This window comes from Acanthaster planci, linkage group LG12 (genome assembly GCF_054643075.1).
Source record: "Acanthaster planci isolate LZ-2023a linkage group LG12, COTS_SCS, whole genome shotgun sequence".
Classification (NCBI taxonomy): Eukaryota; Metazoa; Echinodermata; class Asteroidea; order Valvatida; family Acanthasteridae; genus Acanthaster; species Acanthaster planci.
Window position 1 is genome coordinate 5096017 of NC_141788.1, and position 16347 is coordinate 5112363.

Genomic DNA, 16347 nt, shown 5'->3' on the forward strand with positions numbered 1-16347 from the left:
TGTGCTTGGTCAGTCTTAATCTGGTGAAACATTTTGGATATAATTATATAAGGCGCAGAAGTGGTAAATGATAATCTGTCAAGTTATTTTTTGATAACTGTTGTGACTTGCTGGTAATGGCAATTATTTCCAATAGACGTGTGTGATAGTGACACGTGCCGCAACTATAACTGACATCGATAAAATGGTCGCCTTGCTCTGACAAAATTTGGAAAGGGTAACCTTGACTGAATTGGGTAAATGCATAAGAGATGTGACACTTCTGAGATTCGATCTCTCTTGCAGGGTTGCCATACTTAAGCCAGACACCATCTGTAATTTTCGGATCACGATCAGCTACTGTCACCTGGCAGGCATGGAACACAAGCTCAGGGGATAGAGGAGCGGGACCAGTGATTGCATACAAAGTATATTACTCTCAGGCATCTCCAATATCCTGGATTGCTGCTGGTAACATATTGGTGACAGACCCATTTCAGAGCACATACAGCTTCAAAGTCCAACCATTGGAACCAAGCACTGAGTACATGTTTAGCGTGGCTGCAGTGGGAGATGGAACAGAAGGATCAAGGAGTCCGTCAGTTTCTGGATTGACAATACCACTTCCTCCAACATCCACTGATAGCAATTTACCAATAGAATCCACTATGACTGAAGGTAAATTCATATCTTTTTAAACATCCTGTCATGTCAATCTAAACATTATATAAAGAAATACCTCGTTAGTTGATGTTACTATGCGTATCTGTTTTGGAGAGAGGATACCAGCTAGACAATTTCGAAATGTCATTTGGAAGAAGATTGTTTTATTAAATGATTGGAGTAGCCTTCAATTAAATAGATCATTAAAATACGTAAACGTCAGTAACATCGCCTTGAAAATCATGGTCTCATAAATAGGAAGCAAAAACTGTTGTAAGTTATTTTCATGTCTGTGTTTGTCTTCTTTTCATTCTAGTCCCAACTGTTTTGCATTCAACTCCAGCTAGTTCTTCAAACACGGCTGTAATCGCAGCAGTCGTTGTGGTGGTCCTTGTCATGGCTACAGTGGCCGTTGGATTAATCATTTTTTATCTCCATCGTCATCGACGAAACAGAAAAGGAGAATCCAGTGCACAATCGGCGGCAGAGCGAGAAATGGTAATATAGCTACTCGATACAATGGGACGATTCCATGAATATGCTCAAGTGTTACATTTGCATTAAAACGCAGTTTTAAAAATACTTTCATATTAAAGGATGTCCCTTTCAGAAATAGAAAAGAAAAACAATTAAAATTATCACAGTTTGAGTAAGTATAATACCAAGGTCTTCGGTTGGAGGGCAGCTCGGTTCCTTTTGATGAAGACTGATTTTTTTAAAACTTCTTTTTGCAAAAGAACCCCTAAGGCCACGTGGTTGTACCATTTTTAAAGTGGAGGCGCTTCCAATCAGTGAAATGGCTGTGTGCTTCCCTTGTTAAGTTGTATTATTTTTCCCCGCCCAAATCAGATTCGTCACTGCACGGTCACAGTGATTTTACACTGTAACAGGTGCAGTTGGTAAGAAATCTTGATGACCCGATGCTCTTGGAAGTCTTCCTCTGAAGTTAACGTCAGCTACAATAGATGACCAATGCGCATTGGGGATCTGAACGTTGCATTGTAGATGAATTTGATGCATTCATTCTCAATAAGCTTTGAAAAAACCTATACATTGTACCCTTCTTGTGTGGGTTTGGAAAGAAGAGTTTCCAGTGTGTCCTTTCTGTGCTGTTGCACGCATTTGTTTCATTGTGTACGCTTTATACCTAGAGCGCTTATCAAAATAAGATTGCTTCAGACATTGAAACAACTTCGTCCGCCTATGAGAAGGTCGATCACGTCCGGCCATCATCATCATCCTACGAAATTGTTGGCCTTGGCCCTTCATCATCATCAACCTATGAAGACGTGAGCCTACCATCTTGGGCGCATCAGTGGGGCATTCCGTGGCAGAATGTTATCGTGGGCAAGAAGGTTCTTGGCAGCGGAAACTTTGGTGAAGTGCTTGATGGTGTCGTAATGATAGAAGGAGAGTTTTCGAAAGCGGCAATAAAGACACTGAGAAGTGAGATTTTAGGGGTGATCAGATTCGAGTTTATACCTTTTCATGATCTCTATGTTTAGCAAACAAGCATCGTAGGCCTACAGTGCGGAGTTATTGAAAAAAAAATGCGTGCCCGTAAATAAATTGTACTATCAATTACATTAATGACATAGCAATTTGAATGACCTGTCGTCGATGCTTTCCACACAGCAAATGCATCACCACACGATCGGCAACTATTCATGGAGGAATTTCGAACTTTGACGAAACTTGGAAGTCATCCCAATATTGTAAATCTGCTTGGTGCCTGTCAACACGAAGGTACACGCAATCGGTTTTGATACTTTGGAATCTATATTCTATCTACTTACATTTAACACGTGTTTGGTTTGTCGTTGCCTTAATTTATTCATGCACCTCGCCCGCCATATCATCGAAAAATACTTCCTCGACTTAATTCGGCAGTATATATTTAGACATTGCGCGCAGTAGAAACTGATTGAACTGGAAACTGAGAAAAAAGATCACAGGTCTTATATGTAATGTGTGTCACTAAAACGTGTTTTATGTGTTTAGATAATTTGTACGTGACCTTGGAGTACCTACCAAATGGTGATCTGCGCTCCTACCTGAGAAATGCCCGAACCCAAGGAGACAGTGGCCAGACTTCTCTGTCCTCTGAGAAGCTGATACAGTTTGCGTTGGATGTTGCTAAAGGAATGCAGCATCTGGCTGCACTGGGGGTATTAAGAACCGAACATCTATGGTTCAGTATTTGTTAAATAACATAACATTACATTCAAAATTACTTCGAGTAAAAAAACTGCAAATGCATTCTTTATCACCATGAAGAAATGTTGCATTCGAGTAGTAAAATGACATGCAAAACTGGGTAGCAAATGAAACCATTGACCTTGCGCACGGAAAATAACAAAGCAGAAACTGTAGAAGTAAATGCAAGTTGTATTTACAGGTGATTCATCGAGATTTGGCGGCAAGAAATATCCTCCTTAGCGACGATCTGGTTGCTAAGGTTTCAGATTTTGGTTTATCCCGAGGAGAAGATATCTATGTTCAGACATCCAAGGTACGATCCCAATTGAGGAATTGTTGCTATGCATTCATGTATAAGTGTCTCACATCCTAACCATGGTTTCTAATAGCTGTGGTCAGCATGATTGCTCAAGGACCATTTCCTTTTCTAATGAAACATTCGGCAATAACATCTTCGTACACCAGGCCAGGCAATCCCGATTCAGAAGGGGGCCTGAAGGGCAACTGATTTGGACTGAAAGCTTTGGTGCATGACTGGTTTAGTTTTAGTTTAATACTTCAGGTTTGTTTCATCATATCCCAGATTTTTTTTCCAGACTCGTGTTCCCACTCGCTGGCTTTCTCTGGAATCGTTGCTGAAGCAGGTGTATACGTCAAAAAGTGACGTGTAAGTGCATGTATTATGTAAGGAATAGACATAAAATAAAATTGTGCCCACTTTCGTTGCGAAACACTTGTTCACAACGAATGAATGTATTTGTCATAAGTTTGTAAGACTGATTGAATTTTTCCTTCTGTCATCAGGTGGTCCTTTGGAATTCTTCTCTGGGAAATAGCTACTCTGGGTATGAAGTTGCAAAAACACTGATATTGAGTTTTTAACGATGACATTTGTTTTAATTTCCACATTTGTTTGACAAGATAGTCCTTTTCTTCGCTTTCAAATCCAAATTACTCGATATGTTTCAAGACAACAATGTTTTTGAATCATGTTAAAGTATTTGAGGTAATCATGTTCTTAGGTGCCACTCCTTACGAAGACACCAAATCAAAGGATCTACCTTCAAGATTGGAGAATGGATACCGTATGCTAAAACCAAGCAATTGTGATGATGAAATGTAAGGCTTGCTTATTATTTATATCAAGACAACAAAATCCCCTAGCCTGTTGAAAACAGCACTTTGACAAATACATTTAAACGTGATTTAACTAATCCTCACGACGTTTTAAGTGTAACCTGCACTTAGCCATACAATCATCGTACTGTTCCTGAATAATTCGTTGTAAATTAGCAGTTAAAAACACTCGTGGTTTAGTCTCTGCATGAAATACATTGGAAAATAATTGTGTGTGACGACAAAATCAAGAATAAATTAGAGCATACTGTTCCAAACTGAGCCACCGGGGGGTCACGCTTGTGAAGAATTTTTTAACCTTCCTAATGAGGTAGGCCTACAAATCAACAACAGATAAATACTATTGTGCGATACTTTCCTTTATCACAGCTACGGTCTGATGATGCAGTGTTGGCAGGAGGACCCGAAGGAGAGACCAGCATTCAAGAAATTGACTTCGATTCTCAAAACAATGGCCGAGAACCAGATTGAGAAAGTGAGTGTTTTAAGTGTCTTCCGAAGGAAAAATGGCATTTTTTGGTGGCTCCTAAAATTGGAAGGCTGTACATGTGCCCTTCCATTGTGTCCTTCCATTGTGTCCGGCTTATCTCAGATAAGGGTAATTCCAAATTTAGCTAGCGTTTTTGCAGCAGTTCTTTTCACAACTAGCATATCATGGTACACCCAATAGGCCTACGTTCTTACTGCGTAGGTGACAGTTGTGTTATCTCAGTTACCACAGGTTACTACAGTTTTTTTTAAGTCGGTCCCATTTTGTACCATTTTCCTGGTTGCAGACCTACATGCGCCTGCTGCCTAAATCAGAGGACTACATGCACTTAATATTTCGCCCAGCACTGGATGATAATTGAGTTAATTCCTAAAGTCGAATGATGCATAGTTAACGACCAATCCTATTACTTCATGGACAGGGATGTAAGAAGACACGTTTCCTCAACATTTGGATTTTCTCTCCTAGTTTTAAAGTATTAATGCTGTTTATTGTAAGTATGCTTTTCGTTTGTTTGTGACATCGGAATGCGTTTAAACCAGGCACTGTTTATCGTCTTGTAACATGAACGATCAAATCATGGTTCAAATCAAACAGGCTTGTAAGAGAGTTAAATTGTGCTATAATAAATACATGTTGATTAGAGACCAAATAAATTTCGCGGTACGGAAAATAAGGGTTAGGACAGGATAACAAATAAAATGTAATCCTGCGTCCCCAATTTACCGTCAATTTTGAACAGTGACAGGATCTGTGGTTAAACGTTACCTTTAATTCTTCCCGAATTCAATATTGAAACATTGTTTTCGCGGGGTAAGGTTTGTAAGAGTTTTTTCACACTGACATTGTGAACGTAAACTTTTTCCTCAATTCATAAGTCAATGTACATTTAATGACTGTCTATTTTCTAGTGAAGGAAGATACAGACAGGGAACTGTTTGAAAAGTCTGTTCACATTGACACCTTTATTATATATGACAAGCTGAAAAATCTACACATCTCATGACAAGCAACAAAACGAATTCTGCTGAACGAACAGCCAAAGCTGATGTAATAAGTTTGCCTTCAAGGGCACATTGTCACGCGTGTTGTAACCCTCATTATGTTGCTGTACAAACTCAGACAAAAATGGTTTAAGGAGAGTTAAAATTCAGCCACTCAGTGGTTTTAATTTCTGCTGTTGTATTTCTTTCTTTGATGTAATTTGTCTTTGTTTCAGTAGTGAAAACGGTAATGTACTACTATACCGTTGCACATGAATGTGTTTGTGTCATTTGATTTACAACGCTTGTTCAAACTTAAGGCTATATATGGTGCGTGCATGTCAACGATGCGTGCATGGGTTACGGTATTTATACCTTTTATTTTATATCCAAAAACTTGATAAATTTTAGAGGATGTCGCATAATTTTATTTTCTTTAACTGTTTGATCTATTCAGTGAAGCCGAATTTAATTATTTCACGTGTCACATACAATCAATTGTATATATTTGCATGTTTCTCGTGGTACAACGATAAAGGTGTATATCATTTAAATTATCATTCACAAAATGCAGGTTTTTTATTATTTTAGATTCAGGTGTATTTTTATCGCCATCGTATTGTAAGTATACTAACTTCTGTTTCGCTGAAATTAGCATTTGAATAGACCAACTTATATCGAAAATGTCATAATGCTTTGATTCGAGTTTTAATGTTGAAGCATTGGTATTTCCATATCTTCCTTATTATTATGAGTATGAAGTGTTTTGTTGGGGTTATACGCACATGTATTAACGTAACAAATTTGACGAAGCACACTTATGTACTTAAATGAGTCACTAGCAATGCAAAGAGCGATTTATGGTTGCGTCCGTCGTTTTTCCAAAAATGTCTGTCACTTGATAAGCCTAGCAGTAACACGTTTATTTGAATTACTAAAGATATTGTTTAACAATACAAATATGGAACTGACATTTTGAAAACGTTCACACTGAGGGCTTCATTAAGATGAAATAGATTCTGCTCATAACGTATAGGAACAATCTGAAATAATTTTCATGCATTTAAAAAAAAGATATAACAGAACAAAACAAAACGGCTTGAGTAACAGCCCTTTTTTAACAACATCTTTTGAAATTCTGAGACAGAGTTAATATAATTGTGTAAGAGGGCGCTATAATTTCAGCAGCCTCTCTTTTCATGTTTTCAGCTGTTTGTTGTTTCTTTTCAGCAATGAAAGATTTGTATCATAATTTCCTGCTATTGTTTGTCCAACCTACACAGATTTGTAACCTTGATACGTCAACAATGCTTGTATCGGTTGTGTTTCTTATTTAATTACAAGCCAACATTTGACAGACTGTTTGACGGACTGTTACATACTTTTATTCCTATTTGAACTGTTGCTATACAGGGTCAGAGAATGAAAACCTAGTCAAGTGTTACAAACGGTTAAACCTAGAAAATGTAAAACTGAGTTTCCTGTGGTATACTAAGGCAATGTCAAAAATGCACAACGGCCAACTTGTCATTTATAAAAGGCTTTTACATTTTTTTAGAAAGGTAAGTGGGTACTCACTCTTGGCTTGCTTAAAGTTGCGTTTGAATAAAAGAGACATTCTCACAATTTTGCTTGTTCCAACACCTCGTGTTATTTATTTACTGGCTACTTGAATTTAAAAGTTAAAAAAAAATTTGTTTTAAGTTCTTTCAGAAACTATGGCATTATGCAACAAGGAGGGATGGGGTGGGTTTTTTGGGGGGGGTGTAATGTAATCAAAATGCACGGAACGAACCAACTTTTCCCTGCTTGTTAAGAAATATCGAAGTGGTTCATTTTTCACAATACTGCAGGTGAGAGTAGTGTGTATCGATCATCGATACACACTTGCAGATTGACAATCTGAGAGTCCGGCACATGTCGGTCCGCGTGAGTATCGGTTAAGCGTTGCTTTTGGTTCCTTTTTAAGGATCTAATCCCAAAAGCATTGTTTACTTCGTGAATCTGAACACCGGCCATGATGAAATTTCTACAGGTAAATTGCAAAAAAAATTGTATGGCGCACTGAGCTTCAATAAAGCGTTTCTAAAGTGAGCCTTAATGTTTGATGCCATTGTTTAAGGTTCAGTAGTAAGTCTGGGTCCTCGTTTTTGGCCCTACGCCCACTGCATTTGTGGCTATTGGCATAGTCTAGTGGGTAATTCACAAAATGTGTTATGAATATGCAAGAGTAGTGCTGTTTTTCGGCGGTGTGGCGAAAAGGCAAAAGATTGTTAAAGGGATGTCTGTGGGATTACTGGGGTTTATGACAAGAGAGCGGTTCAATCACTTTTGGGCATGACTGGCAAGCGCGAGCCAAAGTTTAGACCGGTCAGGCACCTGCCTGCAGTCTATCACTGCAAAGGGTGCATTTCACCAGATCGTTGTATTTCTACGCGCGAACTCATTAATATTTTGTGACCCTGTGGGGTTTTACAATAAGATAACCTCTTCCCGAGAGTCAACAGGCGGCGCTATTTCGGTCTGATTTTTCTCTGTTTTCTATGGGCGCGTATTTGGTGTAGTATATCATGTGCGAGCATAGCTCGGCGGTCCAGTCACGCATCAGTAAACACGAATCCAACTTTACATTTGAACTTAGTGGGCTTGCCCTAATGAAATCGTTCTTGTCAAATCATTTGCTCACTGGAATGTTGAAAACGAAAGATGACCATGATAGAGAAGACTGTAAAGTTGGTTTCTCCGTACTAAGTGGTCTCCTTTATTAGGCTTTAAAGCGTTGGAATATCTCTTATCTTTAAAAATAATCGAAAGCGGAAGTAAAATGTTTTGCCCCAGCGCTGGTGACGTATGTGTGTGACAAGTAGCTTCCGGGTTTTGTGGACGTCTCGCCATGGAGGATTTTGTTCGCTGTCTTCTGATTATCCTTTCTTTAATTTTGAATGTCACAGGCAAGCAAAACCAGACTTAAGACTTAATTTGTGGGTAAGATTTCCATTTACGGACATCACAAATCTTTCCTTGCCGTGGTTTAATAGCAAGCAAAAAGTAATAACTTGTCCTTAAAAGTCAAATTTGGAACGGAAAGTATTGAAGCCTTTATTAAAAACACTTGTAATTTTCTGGCTAGTCACATAGGTTTGTGCAGAGGATGTAAAGTGATGTCCGTGTTTGGAACTCATTGGAACCAATTTTCGTGTGGCTTTTACAGATCCAAGCCTGGTCCAAAACTTGTAAATAACACCAAATGATGCTGGAAACAAAATGAAATGACTGATGTCAATATAATAAAAGTTCTACTTTTAGTAGGCAATCGTACTCAAAATATCGACTTAAAAGTCACAATTTTGCACAGGTTTGGTGGCAGTGGGTGGAAAAGATTTACTTTTGCAAAACACATGTATATATACTTGTCTGGGACAGAGTGAGGACTTTTGTTTGATTCCCCAAACAGGTGATATGGTCCATCTAACAATGGTCACACCCACACCTTATGGGGCGGGGTCTTCAGCAAGCATCAGCTGCTTCCGTAGCAGTCCTGATGCTGGAGTTGCCTTGAGCTTTGGTAGACCATTCCAAATAGGTCTCCATGGATCTACAGTACGAACCTCAACCACCCTCCCAGATGGTAGTACACAATCAGTGAATGGACAAACAGTCACACAGGATCTGACCTCCAGTAATGATGCCACCGGATTGTTTTATTGTGAAACAGAGGCCTAACAACCAGAGTGTACAGCATCGTCCACAGTATTCGCAGTAAGTACATCCATAAATGCTTCTATAGTTTGAAGCCCTGCACACGTACTTTAAAATAAGAGTTAATACAAGATCCTTGAGGGGAGAAAAATGTAGGTCCTACATACCTATATCCATTGTTTTCCATTCCTGATTAATGCATAAGGTCGCTGTTCCTCAGAAGAATTCTTCCCCCATTCAGTTTGAAAGGAAATCACTGTCCTTGTTTTCACTTTTGTCTATTCTTGGGAGACATAAACATATGCAGTTTTTGCAGTGAAATCTTCAATAACTTTTCAATTTTCCTTAGGGAAATTTGAACCAACTGATGGGCAGGTGACAAGAACAATAATGACAGGAGATGATGTGACTCTGTCAGTCGTCAAAGTCAACTCTGATAGCTCTCCTTTTTGGCGGCGTACAAGAAACGGAATTATTGGTTTGAATCTAACTAATCAATATCAGCTTGATTTCGTCATGTCTTCTGCTGACGCAGTCCATGGGGACTTGTATACTGTCATTGGCATTGGTGTTACTCTCATGGACAATCATTTCAGCATGATTAGACTCATCGTCAGAGGTACTTTAAGTATACATTATTTCATGTGTGTGCCTTCCACCATTACTTTTACATTCAGAATTGAAGTGCAATGGGAAGAGCACAGCAGAGCAAGGGGGGGGCTTTGCTAAATGCACTTTGTTTTGTGTTTTAGAAAGGAAAGGACATGAAGGTAGTTGAAATTAGATGCGTTGAGCTTTTATCGAAGCCTGTGTTATGTTATTATTATTATTATGAATGGTTTATTTATTTTAACTGTATTCCTCGCCGCCAGGGGCAGAATTGTGAATACAATTTACATGTACATTAAAACAAATAAATATACATTAATATGTACAATTACAAAAGAAAAGGGTATTAAAAAGCTAATAAAAGCCCTAAATTTCTACAAAGCCTTGGAGTAAACAGGGACATTATGATCAATAATACATTCTAAAAGGGTTAAAATTAAAATGACAAAAAAATTGAATCAACGGAAATCAAAATTTGTTTACAAACATTAACAATGTACTTGGACAAAAGGGTGAAAATACAGAAAGGGAAGAGGAAACAAAACATATAGGGCTAAGGAGGGTCAAAAGGGGAGGGGGTAAGGGGTAGGGGGTCAGGAGGAAGAGCGATCAAAAGGAAGAGGAGGGGATCAAAACACAAAATATTACAAAGGGAACATTAGATAGGGAGGACAATTACGACGCAGGACCCACATTATCATTTGTATTAAAAGCATTAAAAAATGAACCAGAGCAAGTAAACGATAAGGTCTGATTCTATTATTGGCAGGGCAAATAAACTCAACATGGAGCTAATAGGTTTAGTCAGACACACTGTTAAGCAGCTTTATCAATCCTACAAGAGGGCTGTTCTGATACCTCCTTGTACGACAGAAAGGCACTGTTATAGTTGTAGAATTTCTTAACAGACGACCATGTGACTGATGACAAGTCAGAGGAATCCAAGTACTAAAATGCTTTGAGGTGAGCAGAGACTGACCAAACTTAATACACAATTGGTTTCGCCTTTGACTGAGAGTGAGCATGCCACAAGAAACAAGTGCATCATCATAACCATTGTATTCATTGCCAAGAATAATTTTGCAAACCCTCTTCTGGAAATTTTCCAGAGCTGTAACATGTTTCAACGTGAGGCTAAAATTCCATACTGGAGTGGCATATTCTAACAATGGCCTAATATAGCCAAGATAAATGGAGACCAAATCATTTACAGGTAGGCAAAAACGCTTCAGTGTCTTTAACATATACAGTCTTTTGTTGGCACGAGATATTATATTCTGGATGTGGGCATCCCATTTAAGGTCTGCCTGCACTATGACACCCAGGATGCGATGGGATGCGTTTTCTTGAAGAACTGTGTCCGCGATATGGAGTTGCTCCAGTCTATGTGGTTGTCTCGTAAAGCTGACAGTCATGACGCTGCACTTGCTGGGATTGAGTTTCATGTGATTGGCAGATGACCAATGATGGATATGATCAAGGTCCTCTTGCATGTGGCTTTGGTGATTTTTGCTTAGGCATTCTATTAGCGTAAGGTCATCAACGTACTGCCAATGGTTAGATGAAAGGCCATTAGCAACATCGTTGACCAACGCCATGAAGATAACTGGGCCGAGTCGGGTGCCCTGTGGGACACCGGCGTTTACTGAAAGCCAGGTAGAAGTTGTGCTGTGGTACCGAACACACTGCTGGCGATCCTGGAGGAAGCTGCAGATCCATGGGATGATGGATGCACGTACGCCCAGATTTAGCAATTTCTCAATTGCCACATTGTGATCGACTCTATCAAATGCCTTACTATAGTCAGTAAGGACAATTCTTGAAATGTCAGAGAGCATTAAATTTTACTTTCAGTCGAAGTATTTCTTGGCATGCAATACAGTATCATTAATTACACAACTACAAGACACTAATGATTTTAACTTAAACATGACACACACACAAAGTGATGTGTTTTGTTTGTGTAACTTCAAAAGTTCAAATGAACGTGGATACAAAATTTTTAATAGAAATAAAGTTCCATTTTTTAGCAACTGAAAAACGTGTACACAGGTTTCAATGGCCAAGAATTTTCAAAAATTTATTTCAGTTTTTATTTATTTTCTTTCATTATTTTCAAGCATTTAGCTGTTTATAATTTAAAAGCAACTTAAATTATATGAATGATAAATAATGTGGTGTATTTTTTCTCTGTGTTCTAGGTTGTGTTCTAAGCAAGTGGGTTCCTCCTAATTGTGAAGATGTGTGTGACATGTGCTACAATGGAGGAGTGTGTGATGATGAGACAGGAGACTGCGTCTGTCCACCAGGATTCAGTGGACCAAACTGCCTCACTGGTAAGCTCATTGCCTGGTCACAGGTTGGTCTGTCTGTTTGTTTGTCTTGGTGTGACATGTGCTACAATGGAGGAGTGTGTGATGATGAGACAGGAGATTGCATCTGTCCACCAGGATTCAGTGGACCAAACTGCCTCACTGGTAAGCTCATTGCCTGGTCACAGGTTGGTCTGTCTGTTTTTCTTGGTGTGACATAAGCTACAATGGAGGAGTGTGTGATGATGAGACAGGAGACTGCATCTGTTCACCAGGATTCAGTGGACCAAACTGCCTCACTGGTAAGCTCATTGCCTGGTCACAGGTTGGTCTGTCTGTCTGTTTGTCTTGGTGTGACATGTGCTTCAATGGAGGAGTGTGTGATGATGAGACAGGAGATTGCATCTGTCCACCAGGATTCAGTGGACCAAACTGCCTCACTGGTAAGCTTATTGCTAGTCACTGTCTGTTTTATATCAGTGCATTCACCACTGCAGTGGTGAGCTTACCACTACTCTGATCTACCCATGTTTGTAATGTACTTCACCCTAGTACGTGGAGTATGTGATGATGTAACCAAACCTCTTGTTCCGTTGAGATGTAAAACTTACAAACAGCTCTTTGCAAGTACAGCTTAAGTAGCAGAGAAAAATTAAATGAAGACATTTTTTAATCCTCTATAGTTTCTGTGTTGAGCTTCTCTTTTTTGTGTGCCAGGCAGAAACATAGTACGTGTAACATTTCCTGATGTTTACTTTGATGGGCAATTGGGTGAATGTTAGCAGCAAAAACAAATGACAATTTAACAGTGCCGTTCGTCAATCAGTTTTCATACAGAAGTTTTAGGTTCTGATGTTTGGTATGAAATCCTGCAGAAGCCATTAAGGCCTGTCTTTTTTTAATTTACTGTTTTTGCTTTTTTATCCTTATGGATTTGCTCATTCGATGTGAATTGCTAATTTCAAACTTGGCTAGCTTCATTTGCAACAGCTCTTTTCACAACTATCATACCATGGCATACCGAATAGGCTTCCCTTCTTACTGCGTAGGGGAGAGTTGTGTGTCTCAGTTACCACAGGTTAAACAAAAGTCGTCGAAATCTATTCCATTTACTGTATTTTGAAGTCGGTCACATTTGTGCCATATTCCTCATTGCAGACCTACATGCGACTGCTGCTAACATCAGAGGACTACATGTACTTGATGATTCGCCCAGAGCTGGATGATAATTGATTGGATTCAAGCCAAGGTCGAATGAAGCATGGATGATGACCGTCAAGGGCTGCTTGGACCTTAAACAGCACATAGAGCTTTAGGTCTAATGTTAACGTTTAATTGTTCTATAATAAATACATGTTGATTAGCGACCAAATAAATTTCGCAGTACGGAAAATAAGGGTTACGACAGGATACCTAATAAAATGTAATCTTGCGACCCCCAATACCGTCAATGATGAGCAGTGACAGGAGCCGTGGAAATGATTAAAAGTTACTTTTAATTTTTCCGAATTCAAAACTGAAATGGTGTTTTCGCGTGGTAAGGTTTGTAAGAGTTTTCTTTACACTGAAATTCAGAACGTAAACTTCTTCCTCAGTTAATAAGTCGATGTCCATTTAATGAAATTCTATATGCTAGTGAAGGAATTAAGTTGCAGACAGGGAACTATTTGAAAATTCTCTTCACAGCGACGCTTTTGTTATAGCATTAAAAAAAATCTACCTGTCTTCATAATAAGCAACAAACGAAATCTGCTGAACGAATAGCCCAAAATGATGTAATCAGCTGAGGTCAACGTCACATTGACGCGTGGTGTAACAGTAACCCTCATTCTGTTGCTGTGCAAACTCAGAATTACACTTGCTTCAGGAGAGTTTAAATTTAGCTACTCAGTGATTTTGTTTGATTTAATTTCTGATGTTATATTTATATATCTTCCATATAATTTCTCTTCTTTATTTCACTATGATGAAGGATTTATCTTATGTACTAGTGTACCTTTACACATGAATGTATATTTGTGTCCTTTAATTTACTACACTTGCTTGTTCAAACTGAAGGCTATATGGTGCGTGTATATGGATTAGGGTAAAAAACTTTTATTTCAGATTAAAACTTGGTAAAGTTTTATCGGATGTCACTTAATTTTGTTTTTCTTTGACTGTATTCAGTAAAGCCGAGTTTTTATTATTTGAATCAAGTGTCACATACACTGCGTTGTATATATTTACTTGTTTCTTGTGATATGACAATCACAGAAGTGTACATTAATTGCAATCCGTTTTTTAGATTCAGACGTACTATATTTACATTATCTATTCGGTATACTGACTTTGGATTCGCTAAAAATGGCATTTGAACATAACGTATATCTGAAATATGCCATAATGTTCTTGCTTTGAGGATTAACCATTGGTATATTTCCATATCATCTTCCTTAGTGATTTTTTCGTTAGGATTACGCACATGTATTGACGTAACTTATTTGATTATGCAAACGTATGTATTTGGTGATGCAGCGATACAGAACGATTTATGGTTGCTTCCCTCATTTTTTTCAAAATATCCGTCACTTTATGGCAGTACAGTAACAAGTGAATTTGAACAACAATGATATTGTCTAACAATGCAGATACGGAACTGACCTTTCAAAGCTTTCCTATCATGGTCTTCATTAAAATGAAAACGTAGGAATTATTTTCATGTATTTGGAAAAAAACAAAACAAGATAAAACAGATCAAACAAAACTGCTAAACGAGTAGCAGCTTTTATCTTATAAAACTCTGAGACAGAACTAATATTATTATGTTAGAGAGCGCTACTATTTCACCAGCCTTCCATTTCATGTTTTCGCTCTTTGTTGTCTTTTTTCGATAATGAAAGATTTGTATCATAATTTCCTGCTACTGTTTGTTCAACCTGCGCAGATTTTCAACTTTGATATGTCAACAATGCTTGTATCCATAATGTTTTTTTAATTACAAACCAACTATTAACCGTTTAACGGACTGTTACATACTTTTATTCCTTTTCTGGACTTTTGCTAGGGTCAGGAAGTGGAAAACTAGTGATAAGTGTTCCAATCGGTAAAACATAAAAACGTAAAATTGTAAGACTTTTTGTGGTATACTGATGGGGCAGTGAAAAAGTTGCTCATCTCCCAAATTATCATCTATTAACTGCAGGCTTGTAAATTTGTTTAGAGAGATAAGTGCATGCTCATTTTTTTGCGTGCTGAAAGTTGCGTTCGAATTGAAGACGCTTTGCTTGATTGTATCACGATCTTGATTAAGCGTAAGGTTTTTCACATTTCACCGGTATTTTACCTTACTAGTTCTCGTGAAGCGTTAGTTCGCTTTACCCTGATACGAATTTATAATTGTGTAGATTATTCAGTTTTTATATTATCTTATATATAGGCTTGTCATTTAGGAATAAATTACTCGAGGTGGCAAAGTGTTAAGAATTTCCTTGGAGTCTTCGGGTGGAAGCTTTGCCCTGTGCGTTCCACAGCGTGATCGTCAGGACACGGCCTTGGGGCCGTCGGCTTTTCCACACAGCGAAAGGCATGGAAAACGTAGATCTAGGCTGTGTGCCGTACTATAGCCCTGTCAGATTCAAATAATTTGGGATTTTTTAAAAATTCTTTTAGAAACCCAAGCATTATGCGACAAGGAGGGAGGGGGTAGCTGATTTTTGTGTGTGAGGAGCAGTGTCTTGTAATCCAAATGCATGGAACAAACCAACTTTTCGCTGCTTGCTAAGAGATATCGAAGTGGTTTGTTTTTCACAATACTGCTGGTGGGAGCACTGATACACATGCAGATTGATAATCTGAAAGTCCTTACTAATCTGAATGTCGGTCAATGTGAGTATCGGTTAAGCATTGCTTTTGATGTCTTTTCACGGTTATAACTTACAATGTCAAAAGCAATGTTGCGAAGTCCAAACACCCCAGTGATGAAATTTCTGCAGGTAAATCGAAAAAAAATGTATGCCTCACTGAGCTCTAATACGGGCGATTTCGAATAGTGCACCGCCAACAGTTTGTACATGTTGACCGGCGTCACGGTCTCGTTTTTCCAGCGTGCTCAGATTACCGGCAAGTATAAATAAGCGAAAACTGCTGAGCAACACGAACTGGGACCCAAACGTGGGCGAAGTGAATCCCCTCTTTGTTCCCTTTTGTGCTGAGTTCCTACATCGCATGATCACGGCATTTACACAGGTAATACTGAAAATACAACACCACCTAGGCGGTTGTGATGTGTAAAATG

The 16347-nt window shown here is 38.6% G+C and overlaps 1 protein-coding gene across 4 annotated transcripts in view; it reads left to right on the plus strand.

Moving 5' to 3' along the window:
• LOC147797093 (uncharacterized) overlaps positions 1–15503 on the plus strand; it is a 32591-nt gene extending 17088 nt beyond the window's left edge. For 2 of the 4 annotated variants that reach the window (XM_087143935.1, XM_087143937.1), the window contains 11 exons: positions 286–657; positions 959–1140; positions 1794–2088; positions 2278–2388; positions 2644–2810; positions 3041–3154; positions 3438–3508; positions 3646–3686; positions 3864–3960; positions 4348–4453; positions 4755–7085. In XM_087143935.1, the coding sequence (XP_087000061.1) occupies positions 286–657; positions 959–1140; positions 1794–2088; positions 2278–2388; positions 2644–2810; positions 3041–3154; positions 3438–3508; positions 3646–3686; positions 3864–3960; positions 4348–4453; positions 4755–4829 (1631 nt within the window). In that variant the 3' untranslated portion in view covers positions 4830–7085. Of the gene's footprint in view, positions 1–285; positions 658–958; positions 1141–1793; positions 2089–2277; positions 2389–2643; positions 2811–3040; positions 3155–3424; positions 3509–3645; positions 3687–3863; positions 3961–4347; positions 4454–4754; positions 7086–13229 lie in introns of those variants that run through there. The other 2 variants (XM_087143936.1, XM_087143938.1) reach the window with 2 other exon arrangements.
• Positions 15504–16347: the final 844 nt, after the last annotated feature.